Here is a 21,927-nt window from a genome sequence, read left to right as displayed (position 1 = left end):
CCCAAGTGGAGCATTTTGTTATCTGGATCAAGAGTGAGGTCTATGAATGCATATATATCTACATGCATGTTTTGAACTAAATGAGAACTGGGCTATAACTATTTCACAATTATTCTAGGTAATCTATTTGAGCATACTGTACTGTTTGTGACAAAGTAAAAGTACAACTTCCCAAAATCATGACATAGTTTTATTGATAAGCTTTTAATTTTTTTTTTATATCAACACATGGTTTGATCATCCAATCAGATTCACATTGATCAAAAAACATGTCGTCTTAATGGGTATAATGTCAACAGAATAAATCCCAACACTTCCATTACCCCCCCTCCCTCTCCCTCCCCCCCTACTTCCAAGTAAAGGTTTACAGGCGGAGAGAGTGACATCTGCTGCCTCCTGATTGGCTGACGGGGGCTGTGATGTGCTCACCTGTTATCCACAACCCAGTGCGTGGTAAACACTCCCAGTCCGACCTGTAGGAGAACCCATCTGGTCGCCAGCATTAAAACCAGCTCTTTAACAATTGCTTCTCGGAAAGCAAAAAGGGCAGATTGAGCCACACCGTCCAATAAAAACTGGCTATGCATGACATTTACCTCCTAATACAGGGCTTAGCTCCTCACAGGTCCCTCACCGTCCGCTGGCCATGCCAATAAAATGTAGGCAATTTCCAAGAGTGTGGATTTGCTTTGTGTAAAACGATCTGTTCTAGTCATGGATATCATATTTTTCTTTGAAGGGATTGTGGACAGAGTCTACAATGAAAAGCAGCGAGGGGGACAATTCTCATGTCGGTTTCAAATAAACTTCAAGGAAACGAATAGCCAATAGCCTTTACATAAAGGAGAATATCATTCTCTTCATCGTTCAGCGTGGACCAATTTGTGAAAGTTTAATGGCACCGTAAATTCCTTTTAAGGGTTTAATGACAGGCATTGTTCCTGGTGGACAGTGTGTGGTTTGTGGCTGAATACAGTATGTCAAAAACAAGTCTAATTGGAATTGTACAGAGGACATTCAAGGTATTGTCTTTACTAAACAGTGCCCTCCTGTGTTCGATTTTTGTGCTCAGAAACTGTTGAGGATAGCCAGTGTTTGGTCACATCAACTGCCAATGAAAACAATAGGGATATGTGTCTATTGTAGTATGTTTTGTGAGATAAACAAACAGTATTTCAGTCTAACTGATCTGTATGGTAGATCTATTGATTCGACAGCATTAGCAAATCTTTCTCTGTCTTCCTCCAGGTGGAAGCTGGGGAAACTGTCCTTGGCTCTCCACCCCGCTTGCCCTTCCAAACCCACTCCATTACATACCCTTTTGCTGCCCCTGCATGTTCTCAGACCCCAGATGGCTTTATGCCAAGCCAAGCCTCATCTAACAGATTGGCACACAGGCTGTGGGACGATTGCGGGCATAGGCATTCAGAGGTGAGAGTTTTGGGGAGTAGGCTGTATCTTTGGGTGTACTGGGTGTCGTGTGTAGAGAGTTAGGTGTTTTCCTCAGTTGGACATGAGGGGAACATCAGGAGACATGTAATGAGAGAGATGGGTGGGGTGTGGTCTGAATGAGCCGCACTGAGCTCTCTACAGCTGCTGGCACTAATGAAGGTAATTACCACGGTAATGACATTACCGTATCTGAGGGAATGGAGATGGGAAAACAAGTGGTTGTGGGAAAACAACACACACACACACACGCGCGCGCACACACACACACACACACACACACACACACACACACACACACACACACACACACACACACATTGTGTGTCCATTTCATTCTCCCTACCTCTTTGTCCATCCTTCATTCCCTGAATCGCAATATCTCTTTGTTAGCCCACCATAATTGTATTTGTGTCTCATATCCGCCATATCAGATTCTAGTTTGTACAAGGTAATTAGCAGAGGAAGGGAAGCCTCCACACTATGAGGTCCCATGACATCATTCTGGCACAAGGATGGAAAGAAGCCTTGCACTATAGGATGGTCCATAGGCCAAGATGGAGAGAGAGAGAGAGAGAGAGAGAGAGAGAGAGAGAGAGAGAGAGAGAGAGAGAGAGAGAGAGAGAGAGAGAGAGAGAGAAGAGAAAAAGGTGAGAGAGTGGGGGTAGTGTGAGAGGAGAGGTTGAATGCCAAAGTATGAGAGAGAGAGAGGGGGGGGGGGTAGAGATAGAGAGTGAGTTGAGATTGGATGGACTGCGTCTCCCCTAAGGTCTCTAATCTCTAATCAGCATTGACTAACACAGACTGCTGTGGAAAGGTTCAGGGTGTTAATGCAAGCTGCCATTCAGATGGAGCCACTGTATCCAGCAGGGAGTCGCTGGATGAGGAGAGGATTAACAAGCACTCAGGCAGGGAGAGGCACAGGCACAGGCACAGGCACAGGCACAGGCACACACACACACACACACACACACACACACACACACACACACACAGTCCCTACGGATTCTTTCATCCTCCAGTCTTCCAGTCAGTCACCCCCACCCTCTTTCTCTCTCTCTCTCTCTCTCTCTCTCTCTCTCTCTCTCTCTCTGAGTATCCTCATTCCTTCTGATCATTTTCCCAACTTTCTGTCAGCTTGAGCTCACTCACAGCAGCTCACAACTGCTTGCCATATTTCTCAATGGCTTTCCAGTATGTGGAGACACAGGACCTTCTGTGTAAGGTTCATACAGTTGTTATTGTGCATGTGCTATTGCAACATGAATATCTGTACAATAACATACACAACATTTTATACATTGATTTATGCCATGCTTGGTTTTTGATGATTTCTTTAAAAATTTTATTCTTGAGGTTTCTTGAAACCACCAGGTTCCAGATTTGGGGTTAGGAACTTAGGAACCAGGCATAATTACTGTACACACACACACACACACACACACACACACACACACACACACACACACACACACACACACACACACACACACACACACACACACACACACACACACACACACACACACACACACACACACACACACACACACTCCCATTGAGCCATTGAGTACCTGTATAAAAGAATTGCACCCTCTTGTGTTTTGAATTGGAACAACATATAGAGTGGAAGCAAATTATGTCCTATTAAGAAAACAACATTCATATAAGCCATTTAGCTGACACTTTTATCCAAAGCAACTTACATTGCAGTGAGTGCATACATTTTTCAGTATATATGGTCCCAGCGGGAATCAAACCCACAACCTAAGCGTTGTTAACACCATGCTCTACCAACTGAGCCACAGAGGACCACATTCAAACACTTTACTACAAATTGAACATTGACTGTTTTATTCGATTAGTGTTATGATAACATGTGTGATACATTCAAATATAAACTAGAAAACGGATAATATGTGACATCATATTATGCATGTATGATTATTTTTTTGATCATAGTCAAACACCCCTCACCCTCCCCTCCTCTACCTCCACAGACACCACACCTCATCCCAGGTAGTCTCCAGACTGCCCATCATCACTGCCTTCCTCAGTGTCATCATAGAAATACTCCTCCTCCTCCTCCGGCTGGCCTTTAAACACCTTCACCTCTGAATGGACAGATCAAAAGAGAAGAATGTGAGGACCTGTTTTTCCATAACTTCTATGTGATCTATGTAAATCCATACATATGCAGTGTTAAAAGATTATGCACATTGTGCAAGTGAGATGCGTGACAGAAGAGATGCGTTGAGTCTCCTGCATGTTGTTAGCGTAGAAAGAGGCTCTTGAATTGTTACAATATGCTACTGTGAGGTTAATATCCAGTTAGTATGAATTATGAAGTATGAGTATACAGTTTTCCCGCCCCTGACTCACCCTGTCTGAGCACTGTGAGATGGGCGGAGGCAGACGTCTCTCCCAGTGCATTGTGGGAGATGCAGGAGTAAACCCCTGCGTCGGAGAGGTGGAGACCCTGTATCTGCAGCCAGGTAGAGACAGTGAAGCGCTGGGGACCACCACGAGCCTGGGAGGAGGATAAGGAGGGAGTCTGGGTATAAGAACAAACACACGCCGCATAAATACACCAGGAGACAAAGTCAAGACAAACTACAATGAGTTAATGTAAAAACTACAGTGAACGGATACATCAATAAGTGGTGAGACGTTGACATCATCAGACCTGGACAGAGATGTGGGGGTCGTCCCCAGGCAGGAAGTTGTCACTCCCCTTCTTCCTCCAGCTCAGGTTGGGTAGAGGGAAGGCAGAAACCTCACATCCAAACACAATGTCGTTCCCGGTGTAGTTGGACAGGTCTCTGGGGGCTCTGGAGATACGAGGGGCTGAGAGAGAGAGAGAGAGAGAGAGAGAGAGAGAGAGAGAGAGAGAGAGAGAGAGAGAGAGAGAGAGAGAGAGAGTGAGAGTGAGAGAGAGGAACACAAACAACATTAGCATCCAAGCTCACAGCCATGCTGTTTTCACAGAACACATCCAAACAGCATCTCAGAAACAGGTGAAAGTACCCATTAACACCACCATTGGTTCAGTCTGCATAGCCTTTACTGGAGCCAGACTAAAGTTGGAGTCAGAAGAGTGTGTAGTCACCAGAGTAGCACGGTCCTTGTCCAGTGAGCAGCAGGGGGTTAGCGCTCCGACTGGCTGCCTCTGTCAGTTGACAGGGGTTGGAGTATGTGCGTCTGTCAGAGCCGCACACGGGGCCCTGCACCCGGCACACACACTTTGGTTCGGGGTCTTCCCTCATGCGGCCTCTCCGACCTCTCCTCGTCTTCCTCCGGCAGAGCAGCCCCTCTCCGCAGCGGCCGTAGAACTCCTGGGCGCCATCCGGGTCACACCGCTGACCCTCCACGTTCCCACACTGCTCACAGCACCCACAGCTGTCCCGCACTCTCCCCGCCGGGCAGTCAGGGGGCGCCAGCGGGCAGCGCTGTCTCTCACACTCCCCACAGCCCTCGCCCTCCTCCCACAGACGCAGCCAGCCACGGTGCTGAGGTGGGACCCCGAGGGAACGGTGACGAACACACACACTCACACACACAAACAGGAACAACCACACCCCGGCCCAAGCCATGGCATCTGCTTCACCACCACCACACTCACACACTTTCACCACCAACACACTCACACACTTTTCTCTGTGACAGACACAGATGGAGCAATGTCTTCTGTGGCGACAACAGCCTACAGAGGGTGAATACAGTGTAACCAGAGCCTTAAAGTATTTGCTGCTCCAAATTGTATTGGCTGTTTCTGTGGGTCCAAAACTCTGACTCAGTCAATAGCTGAGTGAAAATGGATATGGCAGTTTTTTTTTCTTTCTGAGAGCCAGTGGCGTTCTTCCTCCTCTGAGTTTTAAATGTTCCCTTCTGTCTTCTGTGCCACTGTGTCTTCTTCCAATTTGTTGTGTTGTTTATTATTTTTTTATTATCTGTGCTTGCTTCAAAAGCTTGTGTTTTTATTGTTTACGTCCCTCAAAAGTTTCTCTTTGCTCCTCGTTTTCTTCTGTTACAGTTTGCGGGCAAAGAAGTGGGTGTAAGGATACTTTACCCCCTAAAAGTTGGACTCTTCTCTTCTCTCCTCCCTCACAATGTTGCTGCCTTTCTTCATGTGCCAGTGTTCCTAGGCAATGAAGGACTGGCGCACGGGGTTCAAAAAACAACACAACTTAGAAAAGAATTCCACTGAATCTGCATTTTATAGAGGCATTGATGTGGACGCCCCTACTCTGACAACCCCGTCCAGAACATAAAGACCTCATACAGATGACACACCAAAACACACAGGCACCCACACATCTGACATAAAAGTGTGGATTTTTTTTTATTTGGTCATCTCTTCAATTGTGGTGTGCATCTCTCTTGCTCTCCTTTAGAGGCGCACTCTCTCTCTCTCTCTCTCTCTCTCTCTCTCTCTCTCTCTCTCTCTCTCTCTCTCTCTCGTGGACTAGTGTGAAATTCCTGGGTCTGGCAACACTTTGTGTCTCTTGAGTAAATCGGACTGGATGTTGAGAGAATGTTATTCAATACCTCTCAGTTGTGTTGTAGAACATATGCTTTTTATTCTGAATTGGTAATCTAATTATTAAAAACACAAAGAGATTCTGTTCCACTGTTTATGGACTATTTTTTTAGTTTATTTTGATGGCATTGGATTCAATATGAGGTGTGTGTGTGTGTGTGTGTGTGTGTGTGTGTGTGTGTGTGTGTGTGTGTGTGTGTGTGTGTGTTTCTCTGGATAATTTGTTGAAATGTGATCCATCTTTGGCAGTCAAATCACGTCCTAGAATGAGATATAATTAGCAAACCAAACACAAAGGATGTTCTCTCCACTATAGCACCATATAGGTAGGGCACATGGAATGCATGAACTTGCAAAACAAACATCGGTTCATTGAGGTCTATTTCAATGAATGAGCGCTTTTTCCACCGAGTTTCAGTCCACTAAATATGGACATAGATGCTCCTTGCTCCTACACAGTAACTGTACTGTGTGAAGGGTCGAAGACGTGGTACGAACACAGTGATGTCTGACGTCAGAGCATGTGAGGCTTCCTGGTTTGACGACGCCATGAAGTGATCGACAATTTGCTCGACCATTTTCTCAAGGTATCCGGCAGCCGCTGTGAAAATTAAAGTCCCCCTCTAGTGACTAGGTAACGAGTGGGGTGGAATATTGTTGGATAAGGCTTTTAATTTGAAAACAGCTACAGGAAGTCCTATGTGAATGTTCGCACGTCACGCAGCTCCACGTCTTACTGAAGCGAACAGGAAGCCAGGAGTAGGTAAGCTCTTTCAGTTGATAACTTTGTCTTTTCTTGAGAGTCTTTCACCTCTGTCTCTGTACTGCATTCATCGTGTCCTCCGTGAAGATCATTCCCAAGTTCTAAAGGACGTAGAAAGTAAGTATTTTTTGCAGATCTCCCAGCTAGTGAGGTTACCTGTGTTGACAGTGGGACCATTCATTCAGTGTCTGTCCCACCTTGGTTCCAGTGTGATTAAACTACAGTTTAATAACAGTATAATAACTTCATTGCTGTCCTACAGTAACAAAAACTGCCGGTAACGGGTGACTGTCTTTGTGATCATAATCTGGCGATGGTGGTTTATATTTTGCACACAGAAAGACACTACGACAATGATTTAGGAGAAGTCTCATTGACAGATGTTTGTAAAAGCTTGTCAGCCTTGAATGAACAATTATGGCACCTGATCAAACAAATGTCAGGTGATTATGTTATGTTTGTTACCTTTTTTGAGTCTGTGTACCACATACACAATGAAATAAAAAAAATAAAAAAGTTGCTCATAAAATAAACCTGTCAGAGTACATCAGGGTTCAGGTGAGGTCAAGCGCCTTGTCGTTGCATGAGAAAGTCGTATAATGTCAATGTGACTGAGGTGTTTGGTAGTTATTGAGTAGCCTAACTCAGAAACTCTATAGGCAAAGGAGAGAGTATTCCGACACAGGTGCTTTAAACTGTGGTGACGTGGTGCTGCTGGTGGGGCGTTGATAAATAAATAGTTGGCCTTCACATTGTAGTCACACCTCTTGTTTGAAAAGCCTTTCCAGGTATATATGGGTGGGGTCATGTCAAAAGATACATTTGTGTGTCCTGAAGCACTGATGACACTCTCATGAAAGGTGTAAATCTATTCATAGCAAAACTAAGATGAACACACAGCCTATTGCATAAAGTGCTTGTTTTATGATCACACACTGAGTTTGCTATGGATTGGGAGTATCTCTAGTGCTATATCCACTGACCGTGCTCTGGTGTCTTGTTGGGGTTTGATGTGTGCTGTCTAACAGTGCTCGGGTGTCTTGTTGGGGTTTGATGTGTGCTGTCTAACAGTGCTCTGGTGTCTTGTTGGGGTTTGATGTGTGCTGTCTAACAGTGCTCGGGTGTCTTGTTGGGGTTTGATGTGTGCTGTGTTGGTCAGACAGGCAGTCAGGATGGCCCAGAAGGTTCTGGTGACAGGGGGAGGTGGCTACATCGGCAGCCACTGTGTCATTGAGCTGATTGAAGCAGGCTTCTGCCCTGTGGTCATCGATAACTTCAGCAATGCTGTCCGAGGTAAGTGTTATATGTTGCATTACGTGTAGCGTGATGTCTGTGTCTGTGCATGTCTTGATCCTATCCTTATATCCTGTTTTGTGTGGAGGAGAGGGGGATGTCCCAGAGAGTTTGTGCAGGATGGAAAAGATTCTGGACACCAGCATTGAGTTCCATGAGCTGGACCTTCTGGACCGCCCAGGGCTGGAGAAGATCTTCAAAAAGGTCAGAATCTACTCTTTAAGCTCTAAAGACTCTAAATATCACTCACTCTTTGTCTTTATGAGATGTTTACGCCATCTTTCTGTCTGTCCATCCGTCTCTTCCTCTACCTCAAGCATTCGTTCTGTGCTGTACTGCACTTTGCTGGGCTCAAGGCTGTCGGCCAGTCTGTCGAGCAGCCATTGCAGTACTATCGAGTCAACCTCACCGGAACCATTAACTTGCTTGAGGTAAGTGAAAACATATGGTTTTGTCTTAACAGGGTCTGTCCCCCTCCTCTCTCAGCCTGCCTAGCATGCTTTGAAGTGGTAGTACATGGCCCATGGCCCAGCTATTCTGTGTTGTCATTCGATGTTGCTTGCCTGCTTGAGTGGTAGTGTATTCACTTTGTACATTGTAGTGCTTTGTGTGTGTGTGTGTGTGTGTGTGTGTGTGGGGGGGGTGTTTTTACTGTAAGACGATTGCTTGCAATCATCCAAACTCCGCCTCTGTACGCGTCGGCGTGTGTGTGCGCTTCAGATTGCTGTCTCAACGGCTGCTGTCTGTCTGTCTATCTGTCTGTCTGTGTGTGTGTCGTGTTTTGTGTGTGTGTGTGCATCTGCATGTCTCTCAGGTGATGCAGGCTCACGGGGTGCACAATCTGGTGTTCAGCAGCTCAGCCACGGTGTACGGAGACCCCCAGCGCCTCCCCATAGACGAGCAGCACCCGGTGGGGGGCTGCACCAACCCCTACGGCAAGACCAAATACTTCATAGAGGAGATGATCGTGGACCAGTGTAAGGCAGAGAAGGTACTGTCGATCAGTACGGAGAGTGGATATTGGTGTTTTTGGGTCCGTTTGTAGGCAAACAGTAGCCCCCGCAATTAGACTTGCTCCGACCGAGCCTTGAACTTGCGACCTCTGGCTTGCCGACACACGTGACCGTCTCCTCAAACACCCGACCTTAAACCATCTACGCTATCGAAAAGCTAGCAATTCGACAGCGTGGGCGGGGGAGTTGTATTTGAAGTTGAGGAGTGAGTTTTACCTTCTCAACCGGGTTACATAGACACTGTGTGTGTCTTACCATGCATCACCTTGTCTGTTCTGTGTACTACCAGGATTGGAACGCGGTACTCCTGAGGTATTTCAACCCCATCGGAGCTCACTCGTCTGGGCTCATAGGAGAAGACCCTCAGGGCATCCCCAACAACCTGCTACCCTATGTTGCCCAGGTAACAACAAGCAAAGTCTGTTGTCCCGCTTTCAACTCAGTCATGTCACCTGTCATTTGTTTTTATTTGGTACTCAAGTAACTTTGGTACTCGAGTAACTTCACTTTAGGTGCTACCTACCTACTGCTGCTACAACATTCTGTGTATTCTGTATTTTTTTATTCTTTTTTTAATTGTATAATTTAATTCTTTTATTTGACTGTTATTTACTGTTACTACTTTTAGTGCTTATTTATGTTTACATTTTATACTTATTACACTGTATTGTTAATGTTGATTGATGTTGTAGTGCTGCTCTGCCTTAAGCATTTTGTTTTGCTTTGTATACTTGATGTACATTGATATACATGATGTAATGACAAATAAACTTGTACTACCTCTCTGTTCTCAAACCCCTCTTAGGTTGCCATTGGGAGAAGAAAACACCTCAATGTGTTTGGGAATGACTACAACACTGTTGATGGAACAGGTAATGGTGTTGTATGGTATCTGCTCACATAATAAATTGGAATTTAGAAATAATTGAACATAGTTGCATTTGGAGGGTAGCCAGGGGCCTCCTGGACCGCAAGCTGAATAAGACTGAGAAATGATTTGGTTTTATTGTATGTCAATACATGTCAAATCCTATTGGTTTATGAACATTCATCTACAACTCTGATTTGTCCCTTTCTTTTTTTAGGGGTGCGAGATTACATCCATGTTGTGGATTTAGCTAAAGGACACATAGCTGCCCTCAAGAAGCTGAATGAACATTGTGGATGCAAGGTACTTAGGCTGTTTTTATTTATTAAATGTTTTTATTTAGTTTATTTGACAGGGACAATGTACAACACAAACCCGTCTCAGAAGCTGACATCTAATGCACATTTTCATCTGAAGTCCCTGGGCACCATTTATTTTCCATTCACGCTTGTTCTGTCTCTCTCTCTCTCTCTCTCTCTGTCTGTCTCTATCTCTATCTCTATCTCTATCTTTCTCTCTCTCTCTCTCTCCCTCTCTCTCTCTCTCTGTCTCTCTCTCTCCCTCCCTCCCTCCCTCCCTCTCTAGGTGTATAACTTGGGAACAGGCACAGGCTACTCTGTGCTCCAGATGGTGAAGGCTATGGAGAAGGCCTCAGGGAGGGAGGTGAGTGACAGTAACCACTAGATGCCTTACAAGAAGGAAGGAAATTACACATGTTGTCACAGTTGCTGCTCAAGTATATGAGCTATACATGTAGAAGCAAGGTTAGGGAACGGGTTAAGGTTAGGTTCCGGATAAAGAGAGAGGTCAACGGTTAAGAGCCTCGATAGATCAGCGTTCCTGAATTCATGACCTCGTAACTGCAGGAATGTGTAGATTACTGCCTTTCTGTGCAAAAAATTTCACCCCCTTTCAGACCAAACAAATTTCACAGACAGGGATGGTTGTGCTCATGGTGATTATCTGTTCTACAGATCGCATATCAGATCGCCCCGCGGCGGGGAGGGGATGTAGCGTCCTGCTACGCTGACCCCCGTCTGGCTGAGAAGGAGCTGGGGTGGAAAGCCGACTTTGACCTGGAGAGAATGTGTAAGTTGACCACTTCTACCCTCACTCTGTACCTTTGTTAGTTTTAATCCGAGGAAGTGCTCTATTTTCAGCATATCAGAACCTCATCTCAACTGTGTTTGTTTTTATTTAATCGTGACAACATATTTTTCCCACACAGTCCTATTGACATCATGTCTCATCATGGTTCTGTGTCCGTAGGTGTGGACCTGTGGCGCTGGCAATCTAAAAACCCGTCCGGTTTCGTCACCGTCAACGGTCCGTCTTCATGAGATGTCCCTCAGCGCTCTTCCGTCTTTACTCCCAATCAACAGGGCCAAAGCAAACCATGTTCCTCATTTTTTATATATATATATCATATTTCACACATTAAGAGACCTCAAGACAAAATGAATGATTTATATTTCATAGCGGATTTATACTGCGTTTTAATTCTAGCCATGTTTCCTGTTTACTTCTTAACACTCCTTATCTTGGACATTGGATAAATCTGTAATTACTGTTTGTCTTGTCATTTCTATATATTGTCATAGATGTCTAATTATGTAATAATTTAAGACATAAAAACGGTAAAATAAGTTATTGGTATGGTGTAACTTTGAACTTGGTGTGGGGTTTACATTGCCTTGTTAAGAAATCCAGAGATGTGCATTTTATTAATGACCACATAGAATAGCAATAAACTGTTATTGACCCTAGAAAATTGCTTCAAAGGGTTCAGTGTAGTTTATGAGAGCAACAATGATATTATTCCAAGTTTCATACATGTAAAATGGGAAGGCATTTATTGCAGTAGTGATATTGTACTCTAGAATCTCTTGAATGTCTCTGGATTTCATACCCGAAAAGGGGCGCTTGTGCTTTAAATGGTTCCTTGGCCCTCGGGCGATCGGTTACACACCCACGTCAGCAAAGCCGTTTTTTTTAGTCAAACAAACGGGTTTCGGTCTTTAGGGCTGAACAGGAAGTGTGAATGTGTACCCCATGCAAGGAAAGAGTATTTGCCATCTAAAAATATAAAAATGGAAATGATGACTGAGATGGCAACGAATAGAGCATATAGGGCAACGGGCGAACCAAGTCACCAGTGAGTATGTTCTAGATGTGTCGTGGAGTAGAGCTCGTTAGGGCGTAAGCGGGTATGCGGACCCTGCATGGCTGAGAAAAGGGCTTTGGTTCCCGCAGCAGGCAACATCCTCTCCCCGCTCCTCGCTCCTCCGAGCTCTGGCACCGAAAGGGGTGTTCCATGGATGGACAAAAATCGGGTGTATAGGGGATGCGGTCCATGGGTTTTCTATGAGATGGATATTATTCAGAATAGGCTTACGTTGTCTAAATAGTGCTTATTCTATTTCAACATCCATTTTTAACTGCATTCTTTTGTGCGGGAGCTGTAAGTGGGCGTCTCTCAGGACACTGGGCTGCTGCTACCCGCTTTCCTTTCGATGCGCTGTCGCCTTTCCCTCGCATTCAGTTGGAGAATGAAAGTCAGGATGGTGTGGAATGAGTCTATTTGATTTCAACCTTGTTCGGTTTTCTCGTGTGTCTTACGCAGCCTGTGTCGACTCTAAACGGGTGTTAAATGTGTCCTGCTGTCTGTCGGGCGCCGCATAGCTTGGTTGTGTTCCGTTGAAGATGCGACGGACCTAGACGGGGTCTATATCATTCGAAATTTGGATATGATGTAGGGAAAATGCAGCTCATAATACACACACATATGATCAAAAACAATACAAATATTGAATAGTTTAAATGTTAAGCCATCAATATGTGTATCCCTCAAAGCGAATAAATCGTCCAGTGAGTGTAAACGCGCATCATTTCATCTGGTCTTTTATTTCTGTCGCTTTAGTTTGTGACATTTTTTGGTGAACACTTGAATGTTCCTTTGGGACGGTTGCAGGGTTGCGTTACCCGATGCTCCTCTGTCGGTCGGGTGTAGCCCCTCAGATGGAAAAACTGCTTGATTGACGTCTGATGCAACCACTCACGATGCAGGACACGGGTTTGGAGGCCGATCCCTGAGGAGTTGGCACGTCTCCATGGTTGAAACAAAAGGCAGTGTGAAACCAAGCCAATTTTGGGGTGTGTGAACTGTAACTGGGGTTTGTCAGACAGACACATTTATCAATAAATTGATGAATTAACTAATGAATTATTTGTGTCGAGAGAGACAAGCCAAAAGCCTGTTATTGAATAGAAAACGTCACTAATTAACCAAGAGGCCTAATTGTGCACAATTTAATCCAAAGTCACCACAATTTACCTAATCTTATGCAATCATTGTTTGTTGTTTTCCATGCTCTATTGTAGCCTAACATATATTCACTGTGTCATTCAACACACCAGAACATCGGGTCAGATCCTTGATTCTGTCAGTTCTAAGTTTAACTCATTTAGTGCAGAGGGCGAGAGTCACCTAAAGTCACCCAAATGGTCAACATTCTCGAGTGCCAAGGGTGACTTTATTGACCAAAAATGCCTAAACGATGATGCTTCATTTTCTAGCCAATCAAAGTGTTGTTGCTAGGTAAATACCACACAAAACACTTGGTACTCTGTGGTGAGTGAGTGTTCCGGAATTGTTTGGCAGGGAGTGAGTGTAAGTCCACATACACTTACACAGTAGCCTATGTGTGCCTGTCCCGTATGACATCATGTGTGTGTTGTGCGGTACAGACAGGCCCAGCGGTGGTTCCACAGTGACATCACGGCCGACCACCAGAGCTGCCTGCTGAAGCAGCTGGATGACCAGCGGCGCCAGGAGCTGTTCTGTGACTGCAACATCTTGGTGGAGGGCCAGCTGTTCAAAGCCCACCGCAACGTCCTGTTCGGCTGCAGCGGCTACTTCCGCATGCTGCTGTCCCAGGGGGCCGAGGGCAGCCCAGGGCCCGAGACCATCAACGCCTCCTTCGAGGTCTTCAACCCAGACACCTTCACCGTCATCCTGGACTTCATCTACTCGGGTCACCTGGACCTCTCCAGCCACACGGTCATCGAGGTCATGTCCGCTGCCAGCTACCTACAGATGAACAACGTCATCAACTACTGCAAGGACTTCATCAAGTCCTCTCTGGAGATCAGCGCCAAGGACGACGACGACCGCTACCTCAGCCTGTCGGAGAACAGCTTCTCCAGGGGCGGCGGGGGGGATGATGTCGTAGAGCAACAGCCGACAGCCTGTTCCATTAGCCCCCCCTCGGCTCTCTGGACCCACGACAGCTCCAGACCCCAGGCGGCGGGGTACCTGATGAAGGAGGTGGATCTGGAGGCTCCGGTCCTGAAGCAGGACCCCGGTTCCCCTCCCCAGCCAGGCCTGGACCCAGGGGCGGCCCAGTTTGCCCTGCCGCCCCCGGAGCGCAGGCGGAGAGGGGCGGGGAAGAGGAAGAGCTACAGCAAACAGTCGTCCACCCAGGAGGAGGCCCCGGAGGTCCAGGAGGCCCGCGCTCTGAAGGCAGAGAAGGCAGAGGAGCTCTACGCCACCCTCCCCACCATTGTGGGGGTTGTGGGACACTTCAACCAAGGTGAGGGGGACGGTATGTGAGGAAGTGGGGATTTGGAAGAGGGGAGTTAGATGGAAGTGATATTGATGTGGATGAACCTATCCAGCGACTATCCAAGATGGCGCCCGTACATGGCTGCCTCACGGTCGGAGCAGCTCTACAAATCGACGCTATTTTGTTGTTATTTGCTACCTGTTGCGTGTAGAAGGTCTCTGCTAACATTTTCAATCCTGTATATATATTATTTTATTATTTTTTACTGTCTTATTATTGTTACTGTTTTATATTTGATGTATTATCCTTGTTACATTCTATTGCTGAAGTTGATTGATGTTCAAGGCTATTTTGTTGTATTGCCTACTTGTATTCAGTGTAATGACAAATAAACGAGACTTGACTTGACTGTTCAAGGTTATTCAGGTAAATCAATGTCAATCTCTGTGCCCCCACAGACCCGAACCCCACCTTACGCTTCAAGTGCCCCTTCTGCACACACACGGTGAAGAGGAAGGCCGACTTGAAGAGGCACCTGCGTTCTCACACGGGCGAGAGGCCGTACCCCTGCCAGGCCTGCAACAAACGCTTCACCCGTCTGGAGCACCTCCGCAGCCACTTTGAGACGGTGAGTCACTCAGGAGGAGCACGCACGCACGCACGCACGCACGCACACACACACACTCACATACTCACTCGCTCACTCACAGACACACAGACGCACGCACGCACGCACGCACGCACACACACACACACACACAGCCTTGTCTATTTGGCCACTTCTGTGGGGCATGACAGACAATCCTCTAGTTGTTGATTACGAGAACAGATTTGTAGGTGGAACCTGTCACTGTTGTTGTGTGGGTATCAGTGTTGATTGACATGTGACCTTTCCCCTGATTGGTGTTCTACAGATCCATCAGGCCCGGAAGCTGGTGTGCAGGAAGTGTAAGCGTCACCTGACGGAGCTGAGCGGGCGGGTGGTGTGTGAGGGCTCGCGACGCTACCGCCTCTGCTCTGAGTGTATCCAGGAAACAGGATGTGATGACCTGCATATGGACAGCCAGGAGGGGGCCAATGAGGAGCCTGCTCTGCTGCTGGGGGTGGACGGGGAGGAGGAGGGGGAGACACAGAGGTCCTGGCTGGTAACCGATGACGACGACCTAGCAGAAGACTCGGGTACGGACCTCATCATCCAGGAAGTGGATGACAGCGATGAGGAGCTGGAGTGAAAATGAGCTGTGTGATTGTGCGTGCGGGCGTGCGAGCGTGTGTGCGTGCGTGCGGGCGGGCGTGCGTGTGTGTGTGTTGAAATGAATGCCATGCCATTATATATGCAAGACAAGGAACTACATAAAATTGTAAAACTCATTATTTGTTATTTATACAACTTGCTTATGATCATTTCCAGCAGTAAATCTTTGATTGAATCTTTGATTAATTTGTAATCTAAAGGAGAACATGTATTGAGCCTGAATTGAAAAGTAATTTTGCTATTCTATGTGCATAGATACAACAATGACATGTTTTGTTTCTTTATTTGTCATCCCATGGGTGTGTGTTTCACTAAAGATGGGGAGGACATGTCCCCCCCCCCTATGTGGAGTTAGCAGGATCTTTGCAATGTATTTGTCTCAGTGAGTTTTACAGGGATACTAAGGGTCCTCAATGACAATGACAAAGAGTTTATAGTTATGTTTTCCAATGCATTTCACGAGTCTACAGTGAACCGTTTTTGCCAATGTTTCTCAGTTCTCTCCCTTCTTGTGGTGGGATTTTGGTTGCACTTTTGTAATACATTTGTATCGTTTTGTTGATGAAATTATTATTATTATTATTATTACGCATTATGGTTGTTTATTTATTAGCTTTTCTACTACGTATTTCCACACAATAAAGGTATTTTTATATGCAGAAATTGCCCGGGAATTATGTTTTCTTCTATTCTCTTTTACTTACTTCAACTTTATGTTGGCCGTTGTGGATCCACGCACAGGTCGGTAGGTGGCGGTAGGGAGCTACGTGTATGTGTAGAGCGTCACCCCCCCCCTCCCCACCCCCACACCGACGTCACTCCTCAGGCCAACATGGCGGCTGTAATGAGAGTTTTCAACAGAGGTACTTTTTGCTCCAGGATGGGTCTTCAGTGCTTGGCCCTAAGTAGTTCAAGACGACCAGTGGCGACATCAGTGAGTCCATTTTTTTTTTATTCTCCCTCCTTTATTGTGTAGCGCTTGTTTTTGCTGGCGACGAGGCGTCCTCTAGCTCACCTGGCTGCTTGTTTGTTTAGCTAGCTAGCGTTAGCTTACAAGTATTGACATATTGGTTAACCTGGCTAAATGGAAAGAAAAACAGGGAACAGCAAGCCTTATGTCTGCGTTTTAATTCCATGTTTTGCCCACATACTTTATCTGAGTGTGAGCAGTTACATATATATATATATATATATGTGTGTGTGTGTGTGTGTGTGTGTGTGTGTGTGTGTGTGTGTGTGTGTGTGTGTGTGTGTGTGTGTGTGTGTGTGTGTGTGTGTGTGTGTGTGTGTGTGTTTTTGCACGTGTTTGCACTGCATTGTCTCACACCTGTCTGCTGGCAGGTTGCTGTGTCTGCAGGGAAGCCTCTCCCAGAGAGAGTAAAGATAGTAGAAGTCGGTCCCAGGGATGGTCTTCAGAATGAGAAGGTGATATAATATAATAATTATTTATCACATATATATATTTTTTTATTTTATTTTTTATTTTTATCATAAATTCAAACTTGATGCATGCAATATGGATGTGGTTGCTACATCACAGATGACTTGGGGCGGGGATGTGTTGCTCATGCATCTACAACATGTGTCATACTTTTGAAGAAGTCTTTCCAGTTCTGGGGAAATGTTTCAAAAGCCAAAGGTGTCATAGACTGTTTGCTTATTGTCTCTTGTCATCGCTGTTAGACTCTCGTCCTCGCTGAAGTGAAGATCCACCTGATTGACATGCTCTCAGAGGCAGGACTCCCTGTTATTGAAGCCACAAGCTTCGTCTCTCCCAAATGGGTCCCACAGGTGAGGTTACCTAAGTGTCACAGCATGCCCATTGAGATACAGTCTCACAGTCTTAATCATCGCCCAATACATTACAATAGGTGCCTTTGTGACTACCATGAGAAGCTGTTGCTTTGAGATTGACTATCCCATTATGCAATGACTTGACGTCACACGGACACTGTAGTTGTAATTTACATTTAGCAGACACCTTTATTACATTTTTACATTTATGGCATTTAGCAGACGCCTTTATCCAAAGCGACTTACAACAATACATTTGTTTAGTTATTAAACCGAGAACATATTTCAATGGGTTCAACCACAAGATTGTAAAGTACCAAAATCAAATATTCACATCCCAAAATCAAATATCAGTGTCAATACTTGTAAACTCTGGATTCAAACATCAATAAACTTCAATAAATAACATTACAAAAACAGTACCACACTCCGATGAGTGGATGAGGAGAGAGGGTTTATTGCTTTATCCAAAGCAACTTACAACAAATACATTTGTTTAAGTCAGTGAATCATATATCCATCAGTCATCATAAGATAAAGTAATCAGTACTCAGACCAGGGGCCATAGGCGGTCACAATGCTAGAGGAATTATTATTATTATTTATTTTTTAAATATAAAACAGGAGAGAAACTTGTAGTGGGGATGAAGAGGTCTTTAGGAGGGTAATGACAGTGTTATTCCACTTAAAGTGCTGAACAATGTGCGACTGCGTTGTGTGTGTGTGATTAGTATTGTGCCCTCTGATTGGCAGATGGCAGACCAGGTGGAGGTGATGAAGGGGATCCAGAGGAAGCCTGGTGTCAGCTACCCAGTGCTCACTCCCAATCTCAAGGGCTTCCAGGCAGCTGTATGTGCCTGCTACTAATATCATTCATAATAATGTATACAGTGTCATATATTGTGTACAGAGGGATGCCAGAAATGTTTTTAAGGTTTTAAGAAGCCTCATGTTTTTATAGGTATACACTTCTTGACTTGTTATTTCACAGTTACACCATACATTCAATTCTCAGGTGAAGGCAGGGGCTGGGGAGGTGGCCATTTTCGGTGCTGCTTCAGAGCTGTTTAGTAAGAAGAACATCAACTGCTCTGTGGACGAGAGCCTGCAGCGCTTTGAGGAGGTCACCAAGGCAGCCAAAGAGGCTGGCGTGCCAGTCAGGGGGTAATATATATATATATATTTGCCATTTAGCTGACGCTTTTATCCAAAGCGGCTTACATTGCAGTGAGTCCATACATTTCAGTATATATGGTCCCAGCGGGAATCAAACCCACAACCTAAGCATTGTCAGCGCCATGCTCTACCAACTGAGCCATAGAGGACCAGGGTAAGACTGACAGACAGGCACAAGGCGCAAGAACAGGTAGAAACAAGTCTACAGTAAACATGTTGTCCCCCCAAGAATGATGTACAGTAGCCCCCCCCCTCTCCCTTGGGGCCAATCAGTGCAATTTCACCCCCTTTATTTGTGGGGGGGGGGAGCAAGCATATAGGGAGTCATGCGGTTTGTCAATGGGTCTGTAAATGATTAGTTTTTTTCAAGAAGCACATCATTCAGTGGTGTTTTACACACACACACACCCACATGTTGCTTGACTTCAGGACTCTCACACCTTCATTGTCTGTTCCCCAGGTATGTGTCCTGTGTGCTGGGGTGTCCGTACGAGGGCAAGGTGGCACCAGAAAAAGTGGCACGGGTGAGTTCCTCTTCTCTGATTCATCCCGCTATTCTTTCTCTTTTAAATATATTTTAGGGCATTTCTGCTTTATTGGGATAGAGATAGTAGAGATTGACAGGAGGGATGACATGCAGGATATGTCGATGGCCGGAATCGAACCAGGGACTTTGCGCTGATATGGTATGCGCCTTAGTGTGCTACGCCACTGAACGCCCCCTGCTATTCTGAAGATTTCTCTTCCCACTTGAACCCTCCCCTAGGCCTGCTCAATTCACCTCCCCTCAGAAACCGCGATCTCCTCAAACCACCATTTTACTTGGCGGTGTCGCTGAGCACAAAGTCAGCTCGAGGATTGCCCTGTGACCCTCTCTCTCTCTCATGCAGGTTGCCAAGCGTCTGTACTCCATGGGCTGCTATGAGATCTCCCTGGGCGACACCACTGGCGTGGGAACACCGGGCGGCATGATTGAGATGCTGGAGGCGGTCAGCAGGGAGGTGCCAGTTAACGCCCTGGCCGTGCACTGCCACGACACCTACGGGCAGGCCCTGGCCAACATCCTCATCGCCCTGCAGGTGAGACCCGGAACGGACGGCTGCACATTGAGGTTCTCCAATCGCTCTGTGAATAAGATCAGCATATGCTCAACCTCTGTAGAGAGGTTTCATTGACGGGTGATGGATCTGAAAGCCAAATGCATAACAGTAGTAGAAGACGTTGGAGTGATATTTCTGTCAAGCTTCAATGTTGTCTGTGGGCATTCCAGATGGGCATTAGCGTGGTGGATTCCTCCGTGGCGGGGCTGGGTGGGTGCCCTTATGCCCAGGGTGCCTCTGGGAATGTGGCGACGGAGGACGTGGTGTACATGCTGCACGGACTGGGCATTCACACGGTGAGGATCTACCTCTTCTTTGTCTCCCCCCCTCTCCCTCACTTCCTCCGTAGTGTAGGCTAAGGTCCTGAACTTCTGTGTACTGAAAAGTATCATTGTCATCAGTATTTACTTCAATACAAAGTTTTTTTGTTCTGTTTTCTCAGGAGTACTATTTCTCTATTTTGCTGGTCAGCACACACATTTCAGTTCCCTGTTTCAGTGTGTTACTGTGTGCCCCCCCCCCCCCCTCTCTCTCTATCTCTTTCTGTCCCAGGGAGTGGACTTGCCCAAGCTGTTGGACGCTGGAGCTTTCATCTGTCGCTCCCTGAACCGAAAGACCAGCTCTAAAGTGGCCCAGGCCAGCTGCAAACTCTGAGGCTGTCTCAACCAAGGCCTACAGAAGGGATGTCTCCACGGGTGCCTACAGATCTGGCCGTCACACAGTCAAAAGGCATTACTATGGCAACACGCACACACCTGACCTGAAACCTATATCTTCACACCTGGGATGTGCTTCGATTGAGTAGATAAAAAAAAAAACACAAAAAAAACAGTTATAAGACCTTTGTAAATTCAGTTACATCATATGCAAGGCAAGTGCCCCTCTCATGAATAGCGAAATCTGAATAGGTGTTGCCCAAAGCCTTGCCCAAATGTTGCCTTACACTGTATGTTGTCGTTCTGATCATGTCTTTCATGACCCTGGTGCCTTGTCCTCTTACTCAGTGTATGAGGTAGGCATTTTGATAAGGTCAGGCACGGAAAATGCTTTGTCAATATAAATGAAGGAGCTTTGCTTTACCTTAAATCCTGAATATCCATTGGCCATTGCAACTGTGTTCTACCTGATCAAGAACAGTTTGTCAGAAGTCATTCCAATGTTGGGTGTGTGATCAGACTAATCACGGTGGGCATAAGTGGATAGGATAGGATTCCACGTGTATTTCCTTTGTTGGATTGACCAATTAGATTGTATGAACAGCTTTGTCTTCATGAATCAATCGTCAGATGCTCAGCCAGTTGTTATCAAGCTTCCGGGACAGATCAGGCCAGTGTACTGCAGTAGGGGTCTACTGCAAACATGATTTTGGGGCGAAACAACGTAGGCAAGCCGCTCTTTCTAATCAAAATCCTGTATGTAGTAATCACAGCTATCAAATGGATTATACTGGTGTTATTGGGCAGGTAATGTCACATGTTTGGGTTATTTTATGTCCATCAAACTGCTTTGTCCTCCTTGAAGAATCACCCTTGCTGTTTGCAAACTCACTCTCCAAATTTCATCGACATTTTGACGTTTTTCTTTCTCTTTTGTGCCTGTTTTTATCTCTTGCTTTTAGTGTGTCTCACTGTGAATCTTGTGTACATATTTATTGTAAAAGTTTGCACTTTGGAATTGAAGCTGTTGTTGAAATGTTCTATCTCAGATCTGAAATTTATTTGATAATAAATACTAATGGTTTCAAGGGTGTGTTATGTGTTTTATCAAACAGGTCTATGGCTACAATAGCTTCCATTGCAACGCTACACATCCTATTAGGACAAACAAATGATTCACCATTGATCCATGTGATTACACATGTCTAAAGAGGTTCTAGTTAACTCTTAAACTGGACGGGCCCATAATTGGGCCCAAATTCTGCTGTAATGTGATTATTATTTACTTTATCTCCTTGTCATGTGTGGTTTGTTATTCTCAACTATTTACCTATCAAATGGCATCCTGCTTTTGCATCTGATGTTAAAAGCAGTTTAGTTTGCGTCTGGTTTTTAGGCGGAATTTTATCAAATAGGGCATCAAGCTAAGTGATCTTCTGGAAGGCAGTGATTTTG

The 21,927-nt window shown here is 45.6% G+C and overlaps 4 protein-coding genes across 7 annotated transcripts; 3 read left to right on the top strand and 1 right to left on the bottom strand.

Annotated features, from left to right (window-relative positions):
- Positions 1 to 3,459: 3,459 nt before the first annotated feature.
- On the bottom strand, positions 3,460 to 5,042 carry LOC310813756 (kazal-type serine protease inhibitor domain-containing protein 1-like; the record flags this gene model as incomplete). Its single annotated transcript, XM_083682869.1, has 4 exons — positions 3,460 to 3,563; positions 3,832 to 4,003; positions 4,136 to 4,296; positions 4,559 to 5,042. The coding sequence occupies 4 exons, from the start codon at positions 5,040 to 5,042 to the stop codon at positions 3,460 to 3,462; spliced, it is 921 nt and encodes a 306-aa protein (XP_083538995.1).
- Positions 5,043 to 6,678: 1,636 nt separating this feature from the next.
- On the top strand, positions 6,679 to 11,713 carry gale (UDP-galactose-4-epimerase). 4 transcript variants are annotated; one of them, XM_083682889.1, is made up of 11 exons: positions 6,679 to 6,752; positions 7,912 to 8,045; positions 8,134 to 8,249; positions 8,363 to 8,476; positions 8,860 to 9,036; positions 9,348 to 9,461; positions 9,864 to 9,930; positions 10,144 to 10,229; positions 10,512 to 10,589; positions 10,901 to 11,015; positions 11,196 to 11,713. In XM_083682889.1, exons 2-11 carry the CDS (start codon positions 7,925 to 7,927, stop codon positions 11,264 to 11,266), a joined length of 1,059 nt encoding a protein of 352 aa, XP_083539015.1. In that variant the 5' UTR covers positions 6,679 to 6,752; positions 7,912 to 7,924; the 3' UTR covers positions 11,267 to 11,713. The 4 variants fall into 4 exon arrangements, with proteins under 4 accessions (XP_083539015.1, XP_083539016.1, XP_083539017.1 ...); XM_083682890.1 differs by having other exon boundaries at positions 6,736 to 6,752; positions 7,916 to 8,045; XM_083682891.1 differs by having other exon boundaries at positions 6,742 to 6,869; positions 8,137 to 8,249.
- A 232-nt stretch (positions 11,714 to 11,945) lies between these two features.
- zbtb8a (zinc finger and BTB domain containing 8A) lies at positions 11,946 to 16,377 on the top strand. The gene is made up of 4 exons (XM_083683012.1): positions 11,946 to 12,081; positions 13,674 to 14,518; positions 14,950 to 15,119; positions 15,406 to 16,377. The coding sequence occupies exons 1-4, from the start codon at positions 12,017 to 12,019 to the stop codon at positions 15,721 to 15,723; spliced, it is 1,398 nt and encodes a 465-aa protein (XP_083539138.1). The 5' UTR covers positions 11,946 to 12,016; the 3' UTR covers positions 15,724 to 16,377.
- A 184-nt stretch (positions 16,378 to 16,561) lies between these two features.
- On the top strand, positions 16,562 to 21,560 carry hmgcl (3-hydroxy-3-methylglutaryl-CoA lyase). The gene is made up of 9 exons (XM_083683407.1): positions 16,562 to 16,680; positions 17,088 to 17,171; positions 17,430 to 17,537; positions 18,294 to 18,389; positions 18,556 to 18,704; positions 19,177 to 19,240; positions 19,607 to 19,795; positions 19,987 to 20,112; positions 20,369 to 21,560. The coding sequence occupies exons 1-9, from the start codon at positions 16,579 to 16,581 to the stop codon at positions 20,468 to 20,470; spliced, it is 1,020 nt and encodes a 339-aa protein (XP_083539533.1). The 5' UTR covers positions 16,562 to 16,578; the 3' UTR covers positions 20,471 to 21,560.
- The last annotated feature ends 367 nt before the right edge of the window (positions 21,561 to 21,927 follow it).

This window comes from Argentina silus, assembly GCF_951799395.1.
Source record: "Argentina silus genome assembly, chromosome: 13".
Lineage (NCBI taxonomy): Eukaryota > Metazoa > Chordata > Actinopteri > Argentiniformes > Argentinidae > Argentina > Argentina silus.
This window is presented reverse-complemented; position numbering and strand designations above follow the sequence as displayed.